Raw genomic sequence first — 10,266 nt, forward strand, 5'->3', positions numbered from 1 at the left:
TGAAGATAATTAATATTTTATATGGTTATAATTGTTTTTTTAAATATTTTTTATTTAAAAATGTATTAAATTTTTTTTTTTTTTTTTAAATTATTTTTGATATAGCACCTTAAAATAATCTAAAAACACCAAAAAATATTAATTTAAAATAAAAAAATAATTTTTTTTAATTTTTTTAAAATACAAAAGTAAACAGTTTAAGATGAAAAATCATGTTAATTGTTGTTGATATTAAATAGATTAATTAATTAGTTTTGATAAAATACAGTGACTGGTATATTAAATACCAAGTAAGTGAAAAAATGAAAAAAAAAAAAGCATCACGCCACTTACATTATTTTCAAAAAATTTCCTCCTATTTACAAGATCCATCTCTCTTTCCAGTATCCAGTGTCTCTCACTGAAATCAAATGGCTTTCACTTGCTGGGTTTCTCGCCTACGCTCCTCCTATTCAAAAACCATCACCAACCTCCGCACCTCATTCTTCCACCATCTCCGAACTCGAGGAGCAAACACTACAGCAATCACCTCTCCATATCATTTCTCTAAACAGAATCCGTTCCGTTTTACCTGCTCAAACTCTCTCCTCCCTATCACTCTCGCTGGATCGCTCGCTATTCACTTCCAATCTCCGCCTCCTCTCTGCGATGCTTCTCTCGATTCCCCGTCAGTTCATTTCTCTCTCTCTTTTTTTCTTTTCTAATTTAGTGGATAATCATTTACCTCTTCAATTTTAAATATTAAGAGTAATGTTTTTTTTTCCTTTTCCTGCTGTTTTTAAGAAGCAGAGGAATTGGAGGAAAAGGAAGCACGGAGTTTGTGGTACAAGGATCTCAAAAGCATTTACCGCAAGAGCTTATTGAAGAATTAAAAGCTATTTGTCAAGTATTTTATTTTTATTTTTCAATTTTACTTTAGAGATGCAATGGCATAGGTGTCATTAAATAGATAATTTGAGCTTTGTAATTAATATCTTGTAGGATAACATGAGTATGGATTATGATGAGAGGTATTTCCATGGAAAACCGCAACACAGTTTTCATAAAGCTGTAAATATTCCGGACGTCGTTGTTTTCCCAAGGTGAGCTTGATTATTGATCTTATGTTCGCCGTGTTGTGTTCTTGATAATTTTGGTCATTCATGCTCGCGGTAACGTGCCTCGTGAAATTATGATTTAGGCCAAAAGGATGAGGAGTAAAGAGAGTAGAATGTCGATAATGTTATAAATGAGCTCCGAAATACACACCTGTTAAGTTATGTCTACATCCAGTCGCAACAAAATGGTATAGTTAGAGAATCTATGAAGTATTCAGTGGAGAGAATGCCTCCCTTTCTGTGACTTTTTAAGTAAACAAGTGCATATGCTTCGTCTGTTTGAGTGCGTAAGATGCATAACATTGATCTGAATAAGCATATCATATACAAGAAAAGAGAGTTGATAGATCATGGAGTTGTGTGTAAAGTCCTTGTTTGCACTTATTCTTTGAGATCATCTGGATGACTTGCTTCATTACAACACCTTCTACTGAAACTCAAAATGCTCTGCAATTCATATTTCACGCATGCAGGTCAGAAGAGGAAGTTTCCAACATTGTGAAATCTTGCGACAAACATAAGGTCTGAGCTCATTTTGTGTGTGTGTGTTTTTTGTATCCTTTTAGATTTTTGGAACGTTTTTGCTATCAAGAACTTGTATTTCTATTATAATTGGTTTTGCTTCATGTTTACTTCTCAAGTTTGGTGCCTTTTCCATTTGCTTGCTCTACTCCGCTGGTGTAACCATTTAAGTGGTCCTAAGCCGGATTAGTTTTATTTAAGCAGGTTCCAATTGTACCATATGGTGGAGCTACATCAATAGAGGGGCACACCTTATCACCTCATGGTGGTATTTGCATTGACATGTCACTAATGCAGGTATACCAATGCTTTCACAAACTTTGAAACACGAGCTTTAGTTCATAATATTTTTGGTGACTAGGCTTCGCCACGGTTGAACTATTTTTTTGCAAAAAAGATAATGTTTAGGTACTGAAATGAGGTTAAAAAATAACATGAAAAATTGTAATGACAAATGTATAACAATGCTAATTAAAAGTAAGCCAACACAGGATATCCTGTCAAACATACAATCCATTTTATGTGACTGGAACAACCTGATAAAAACATAAAGGGAATCATAAAGCTTTTTTTTTTAAAAAAAATACGTTAACTTTTTAAATTTATAATCAAAGTCATCAGACCTCAATCTAGAAAAACCATGAAATCCAATTTTCAAAAAACTAAATATTAAAAGATGAAATTGAAAAAAAAATTTTCAATCATACAAAAAGATTGAAAAAAAATAGCAATCCGAAAAATGATGATCAAAATCATCACTACTGCTATTATTAATATCATTATTATTATTTCTATTATTATTAAAATTAATACTTTTATTAGTGCTATTATTGTTATTGCTATCACTATTATTATTAATATTGTTACTATTATTACCAGAATTCTTACTATCATCACAACTATTAATATCATAAATATTATCACTATTATTATTACCATTATTATTATTATTATTTTTATTAGTAGTAGTAGTATCATTGTTACTACCACTATCACCATTACTACTATTATTATTATTATCACTAACTTAATAATATCATCATCATTATTATCATTAATAATATCATCATCATTATTATCATTACTAATTCTTTATTATTATTATTATTATTATTATTATTATTATTATCAATAATATCATCATCATCATCATCATTGAAGGATATAATTGAAAACTATAAAAACATTGACATAAAGGCCAAGGAAAACAATAAGAAATTAAAAGAAGATGGATCAAATTGAAATCATTATTATTCTCATTGAAAAAACAAAAAATCATAAACTTGATTTGAAGGATAAAATTGAAAGCAATAAAAACTTTGACAAAAGAACTAAGAAAAAATACAAGAAATTCAAAGTAAAAGGACCGAATCAAAACATATTGTATATACAAATTAGAAACCAAGGGTTAAATTGAAAACAAATAAAACTTTAACAAAAGAAAAAATGATAAAAATACTAAAATCAAAACTAAAAGGACTGAATTTGAAATACCAATAAAAATGAGGACCATAGTGCTTTTTTGGTGGTAGGAGAGAGAAATAAATGGAAAAAAAGGGGCCACCGACGATAAACCGACCACATTTTGACTACACGCGCCACCTATTATGGAAGAGGAGACGACGAGGAATAAAATGATACCGCGAAAGCTTATTTTTTTACCACTTAGAGTCGTCGCACACGCCGCTCAAAATGCGCAGCGGCTCCCACATGCTTGCGCATGATGTGAACGCGCCATCAACTTTTTTCCAATTAAAAAAATATTATTTTAATGTTAAATTACAACATTGCCCTTAACTAAACCAACAATTAACAAAAAAACCGAGACCAAAAGACTCTAATACCCTTGACCCCGACCCCTATGAATTAAATCTCTTTGATTTAAGGGTACATGTGTAATTGCATTGTGTATTAAAAAACGAAAATACCTAAATTAAAAAACGAAAATACCTAAATACCTCTATTCGAAACAATTGAATTTTTTTATTCTTGGGGATATTTTAGTTATTTTACTGTTCATTAAAATGATGAATAGACGGAAACACCCTAAACAAATCAATACTGACAAATAAACCATGTGAAAATACCAAAACACCCCTAGTTCGAAGTTAATCAATTTTTTTAGCCAAGGCCATAGACATCACTCCACTATTATAGTGAATAGTGAAGTGTGTCGATAGCTACAGGAAAATCACCTTCTTTTTAGTATATTTGTTATGTTGAAACAAATGTTTTCTGTCATTTGTGTTAACTTTCAAATCTCTAGTTTCTATATTGTGCAAGCAACCTGTCCAAAAATTGTGATGGGGAACTAAGATAGACGTATCTTATCTTTTTTATTTTGGCTATTAAAAGGATGAAAACTGCCAGTATCTTCTTTTGATTTTCTGCTTTTTATATTCCTGTTTAAAGTACTCGAGAAGAAGTAAATGAAGTATTTTTTCAGTTACTGAAAAACTTACGAAAAGTAGTCTGCACTTGATTTTAGCCAGAAGTCAGTGAGCAATTTTCTTAGATAACCCAAAATTTGAAGCCTATTGCCAGTTCTCTCATCTTATCAACACTTGAAAACTTATGTTTCATATTTGTAACTGCTTGTTCAATTTTTAGAATGTAAAAGCATTACATGTTGAGGACATGGATGTGGTTGTGGAGCCTGGAATTGGGTGGATGGAGCTTAATGAATATCTAGAGCCTCATGGTCTATTCTTTCCCCTTGACCCAGGTAAATTTGTTACAAGTTCTCCCAGTGATGAAACATGTTCTTGGGACGTGTTATATTTTGGTTCCTTCATACATGAACTATGAAGTTTCAATTTTTGTGTGTTTTAATGTAAGGCTGAATTACTTCGATTGTGTATATACTGTCTTGCATGATGCATGATCTTGGTCATTACTTATGTTTGTTGCAGTTTTGGCAACTATTTGTTGGTCCATTTGGCAATTGAGATTAGCATCTTCTTTGCATTATGTTGACATTCAGGGCCTGGTGCAACAATAGGGGGAATGTGTGCTACACGTTGCTCGGGATCTTTAGCTGTGAGGTATTTGAGCTGTTTTATCAGTTGCCTTTGTTTCATTCTGATGGTTATAGTACTCTTGAGCTGTTTTATCAGTTGCCTTTGTTTCATTCTGATGGTTATAGTACTCATGATATAAATTAGTTGCTCGAAAGTCAAAACAAGTAATAAAACTCAAGTTTCATGTTTTGATTGAACTGCTTCAGCTAAATCAAGATAAAGGTGAATTTCCTCCCTTTCTTTTATACGCTTTCCTCCCTCTATATTTTATCAGTTCTTATCCATAGTAATCCCATTTGAATTTGACAAGTGGCTGTAAGTTTCTTTCTGCATTTCCATTGACTACTTGATTATAGAGTGGTGTAGGCACACGGTTCGTCTTCTGTCACTGGGATTGCTCATAACACTAGAAACACACCATAATAAACATATGCTGATTTAGCTACTTTGAGAAGCGATCTTCTGCACTAGAACAAGGATTAACGTTGCATTACTTTTTAGTGGAAATGTTAAAATATTGCATTACTTTTCCCTATGCTAGGGCTTATGTTTAAAATTGAAATTGCTTATGCTTTGGCAATGAGACATTTTTAATGCTTAAAAGTTCGGATGATTTGCACCATTATTCTTGAATTCCTGAAACATGAAAATGGTACCACTTCAACTCATCCATATAGTATGGAGATGGACAATTTTGCAACACCCAAATGATTAGACTAGAAGCCCCCAAAGGTTTATCTATATTAAATTCTATGTTTGCCGTCAATTGCTTGCTTTGACATTGAAGCTATTGCCTTTAGCACTTATCTTCCTGTTCGTGAAATTCTTTTAATCCTCAAAAGTAAGAAACTTGTTCAAGAATCAATGGTCTTATTTCTTATTTGACTTAATGATCTGGTTTTTAGCGTGTAGGTATGGAACCATGCGAGATAATGTCATTAGTCTTAAGGTTTGCTCTCTGACCTCCGGATGCATCGAGTTCATTTTTGTGACAATGTAATTCTTATACTATTTGTGCACCAGGTAGTTCTTCCCAATGGAGATGTGGTCAAAACAGCTTCTCGTGCTCGAAAGAGTGCTGCAGGGTGTGTTATTGTCCTTTTCTATATTTACTCGTCATTTTTATCTCTGTTTTTTTTTTTTTTTTTTTTTTTGAGAATAACCTGAGAAGATAAATATCTGAAATTTTTGATCCTCGTATTAAGGGGAGTGTTCTGGAAAATCACAGACCAAATAATTGCTGGTGGAGTTAGCTTACAGATTTTGTTTGTTAAATGGTGCTTTGCTATACTAGACTCATGTTTCTGAAGCTTTCAAAATGGTTGGCCATCGTGCACGTGCAGAGGATGCCTTCAACTCTTTCTGATTTCAATTGCTTTAGAGGATTTCTGTTTTATTGCATTTTTGGATGAGTCAACTCTTAATCATATTGGATCTATTACCTTAGGTATGATTTGACTCGCCTGGTGATCGGAAGTGAAGGGACCCTCGGTGTAATAACAGAGGTCACTTTACGACTTCAGAAAATTCCACAGCATTCAGTGGTACCTTCGCCCTCTCTCTGTTTTGAGGCCCACCAACCCAGCCTTTTCCTTTCATTTTTTTTTGGGTGAATATTAAAAACATAGTTAATGATGGCAGTAGACAAGCGAGAGTGACAGTTCTGGTGGTTTCTTGTTATTTTTAGGTGCCTGAAGTTCATCTTGCTGAATTCTCTGACATCCATTATTCATCAGAAAATATGAGAAGTTTTGTTCAATGAAACATCAAAATCTTACTTTAACCACGTTTTAAAGTTTCTGTTATTTTCTTTTGGCAATTGATAGAGTCTTGCTCTCTGTATTAATTCTCAACTACATGTTTCTATCAGATGTCAAATTTAGTTGCGTTCATTAATTGAGTTTCACAACATTACAGGTTGCAATGTGCAATTTCCCTACAGTTAAGGATGCAGCTGATGTTGCCATTGCCACTATGCTGTCTGGTATACAGGTAGGACTTAATGCAAATTGTGTTCTTGCATTCACCGTTTTATGGATTATCCATTCTCTATCATTAGGTGTCAAGAGTGGAGCTAATGGACGAGGTTCAAGTGAGAGCTATCAATATTGCTAATGACAAGAATTTACCTGAATTTCCAACTTTGATGTTTGAATTCATAGGCACAGGTAAGGCAGGATGTCTTTTCAAATATCTGACAGTGCGTATTTCTCTTGGTTTTTATGAACTACGGACACTTTTATATCTTATGAGCTGCTTTCAATACTATCTATAGTAAAAAAGCAATATTGATATTTTAAAGTATATTACGACACTTTTCATAAGCAAATGCGATTAATATTTCAGGGACTTCCATATCAACCAGGTTGAATTGTTGTTTGGATGCCAATTCATCTAAATGATTGCATCACTTTTCCTATTAAAAAAGATTTCTTAAGCCTTGTCTTCTTACTTTATTCATTGTTACCCCACTCATCTCCTGCTTATTGTTATTAGAGGCATATGCACGTGAACAAACACTAATTGTTCAGAAGATCATTTCTGAGCACAGGGGTTCAGATTTTGTTTTTGCAGAAGACCCTGAAGCTAAAAAAGAACTTTGGAAGGTAAAGTCACATGGATTGTTGCGCTCCTGCTCTTTCCCATAGTAGTTGTGGGTAGTGCTTGGATTTAGTTTTGCATGTTTTGCTACCTTTTCCTTTTCTGGGGATGCTATTGCTAGCATGGAAAATTATTTTGTTTTGAAATCAGTTATTTGTCAAGTGATTAGCTTATATGCATAGTATTTTAAATTTTTGGTGTGTTGCAGATAAGGAAGGAGGCTCTATGGGCTTGCTTTGCAATGGAACCAAAATATGAGGCGATGATTTCAGTGAGTCACTTTGCCAAGCTTGTTTATATACCCAAGTTTCACACGTCTTCTGTTTTAGTGGAGACATGCTTGATGGAACATTTTATTTCAGCTTTATGCTCACTTTCTCTGATTATTTTGAAAAACACATGTAGGTATGCAGTAACTGACTAATGGAGATCAATATATGACTTATTTTCCATGTGCTCTGGGACATTTTTCATCTTTGTTGAGTTCTCTTATACATAGCTCGTATAATTGCTGTCATTTTTTTTTGCATTGATGCACTTGCATTGTTTCTTATGACATCCACATTATTCAATGGTAAGTCCATCCCAACCCTTGCTTGCTACCTTTAACTAGACTTTTTAAAACGTAATCCCAGCCCTTTTTAATGGAAAGAACTTGTTAGTTTCCAGAAAGAATGAAAGAAAGGATAAGCAAATGCAAAGTGAAAATTGATGAATGAAGAGATCATCTTCTTTTCAACGAACCACATTATTATATGAATGACTTCATCATATTTTTTTCTTCTGCTGAGACAAGCATAGAAGGTTTTTCTTGTTCTTTTGTGATGATGTTTATCCTTGCTTCTTGTTAATGTCACCTTCCCCACTTATTTCATGCAGGACGTATGTGTTCCTCTATCACATCTTGCAGAATTGATATCGAGGTCCAAGAAAGAGCTGGATGCATCGCCATTGGTTTGGTATGTATTTCTGAAGGACATCTACTAGAGACAGTATGCAAGAGGCATATTGTTTTCTTTTCCTGTATATGCGCTCAATTGAATTAGGCTAGTGATGAAAATTATTTTCTTGTCTTGTCAAATAACAGCACAGTTATTGCTCATGCTGGTGATGGTAACTTTCACACTGTAATTCTTTTTGACCCGAACCAAGAAGATCACCGGCGGGAGGCAGAAAGATTGAATCATTTTATGGTCCATAGTGCTTTGTCAATGGAAGGTGCACGCTCCTTTCTGGTGTCTGCTATTTCTGTTTTAGTTGGAAAAAGATTATGGAATTCTTAGGATGCTTTTTAGTTAGTCAAGCTTCACATAGTCAATTCTTTCTCCTATATGTTTATCTACTTTTCATCCGTGTGTAAGATGCTGACTTCTAAGGATAAAAGTCCCCCTGTCTTAGGGTTGCAGATCTTTGACCATTTGGACACATTCTAACAAAATGCTGAAAAATTTCTGGTGCTAAAACGTTTCCCTGTTTCTTTCCGAGCAGGAACATGTACTGGAGAACATGGAGTAGGAACAGGGAAAATGAAGGTATCTTATCCATTGTTTGAACCTGCAATGCATTTCATGAAGTTTGACACGTACTCATTTGGTGCTTTGACTATTGTAACAAAGGATTTTCATCAACCATTTTGGAACTTAATGTCATCATGCACAATGCCTGTCCAACAGTATGCAGCATATAAATTCAAAGGAAAAGGACATATGACATGAAATTGTGACATCATGAGCACACACACAACAGATTAACCAAAACAGTAGCGCGTAATTACAGCCATGCCATTTCTTCGTTCTTGCACGATTCGTTTCATGAGATACTTACGATAGAGTTCCTGAAAACCAAAAGGACATTTCATTTGGCACTGCAACGCGCATAGATTACCACATGGTGACTCATGGGGTGACCTCATTGTTAAAGATGCCTTTATCTATCATCATTGTTTGGATAAAAAATATGCACAATATAGGGCCGCTGCACCATCAAATTCAATGTACCACTAGTTTCATTTGGCATATTAGTTTCCCATATACTGAGCTGGAGCACATTAGCACAATGGAGCTTTTCATTTGGCATATTAGTTTCCCAAAACTGAGCTGGAGCACATTAACACAATGGAACTCATTCAAGTTTGTTGAAATGTACTAATTTATACTATGGGATTCACTTTTATATGTACCATAATCAATACCGTGGAATTGCTTGTGTTTCCAGTATCTCGAGAAAGAACTTGGAGTGGAGGCCCTGAAGACAATGAAAAGAATTAAAAATGCTTTAGATCCCAACAATATAATGAACCCAGGAAAGCTTATTCCACCCCATGTTTGCTTTTAGGACCACTCATGCGGAGATGAGGGCTGTCCCATGCTGTCATTCTCTATAGGAGCTGTTTTGCCTGTCAAAAAGACAGTTTCTTATTTATGTGCCCATCTGGACCATCTTAGAGTATCTGGTCCTGCGCATATTAGAATCTTTTTATATACAGAAGGTTTAAATAGGCAGCATGCTGGGGTTAATAGGTTCTCAAATTGCCTTTATTTGATGTCTTTTTCGTCCGCCTCACATGCGAGACACGAATATTCGTTTCATGCTCGTTTTGTTTTGTTTGTTCCTTTCCATTCTCGTATGTAAACTATTCGAGGGAACCTTCGACTGTAATAATTCTGTGTGTGCCGACAAGAGATGATCATGAGAAATGAATAATTTGTAATTTCGAAACATAGTTTTTAGTTTCTATTGCTTACCAAAATTGGCAATGTTGATTAGAGGTTGAATACGTAGTTCTTTTCTTTTTGTTCTTTTAATATTAACATAATCTATTTCATGTAGGAAAGCTACTGAGCATTGTCCTTGATTCACTGTGTATGACCTTGAATTGGATTATAATAGTGAATTGGGGATTGATTTTTAAGGGTAAAATAGTATTTTTGTTAGGTTTATTTATTATTTTAAAAATATTTAGGATATTTTAGTCTTTCTATAATTTTTTCCACAGTTAAATTACTTAGTCACATCTAAAAGCAAAA

The 10,266-nt window shown here is 33.9% G+C and overlaps 1 protein-coding gene across 3 annotated transcripts; it reads left to right on the forward strand.

Annotated features, from left to right (window-relative positions):
* The first annotated feature begins 321 nt into the window (after positions 1–321).
* Positions 322–9,989, forward strand: LOC7488058 (D-lactate dehydrogenase [cytochrome], mitochondrial). 3 transcript variants are annotated; one of them, XM_024587792.2, is made up of 18 exons: positions 323–667; positions 784–886; positions 982–1,082; positions 1,571–1,619; positions 1,824–1,916; positions 4,230–4,344; positions 4,603–4,663; positions 5,552–5,588; positions 5,663–5,724; positions 6,087–6,183; positions 6,557–6,631; positions 6,699–6,807; positions 7,136–7,245; positions 7,449–7,511; positions 8,120–8,199; positions 8,328–8,458; positions 8,729–8,772; positions 9,455–9,989. In XM_024587792.2, exons 1-18 carry the CDS (start codon positions 411–413, stop codon positions 9,572–9,574), a joined length of 1,707 nt encoding a protein of 568 aa, XP_024443560.2. In that variant the 5' UTR covers positions 323–410; the 3' UTR covers positions 9,575–9,989. The 3 variants fall into 3 exon arrangements, with proteins under 3 accessions (XP_024443562.2, XP_024443560.2, XP_024443561.2); XM_024587793.2 differs by having other exon boundaries at positions 790–886; XM_024587794.2 differs by lacking the exon at positions 1,824–1,916 and having other exon boundaries at positions 322–667.
* Positions 9,990–10,266: the final 277 nt, after the last annotated feature.

The sequence above is a fragment of the Populus trichocarpa genome, chromosome 16 (genome assembly GCF_000002775.5).
Source record: "Populus trichocarpa isolate Nisqually-1 chromosome 16, P.trichocarpa_v4.1, whole genome shotgun sequence".
Classification (NCBI taxonomy): domain Eukaryota; kingdom Viridiplantae; phylum Streptophyta; class Magnoliopsida; order Malpighiales; family Salicaceae; genus Populus; species Populus trichocarpa.

Bases quoted from the DNA above. Each gene is read 5' to 3' on its own strand.
- LOC7488058 (XM_024587792.2), top strand. From the start codon at position 411: ATGGCTTTCACTTGCTGGGTTTCTCGCCTACGCTCCTCCTATTCAAAA. The intron at 6,632-6,698 runs GTAGGACTTAAT...CTCTATCATTAG, and splicing joins CTATGCTGTCTGGTATACAG to GTGTCAAGAGTGGAGCTAAT. The intron at 8,200-8,327 runs GTATGTATTTCT...GTCAAATAACAG, and splicing joins GATGCATCGCCATTGGTTTG to CACAGTTATTGCTCATGCTG.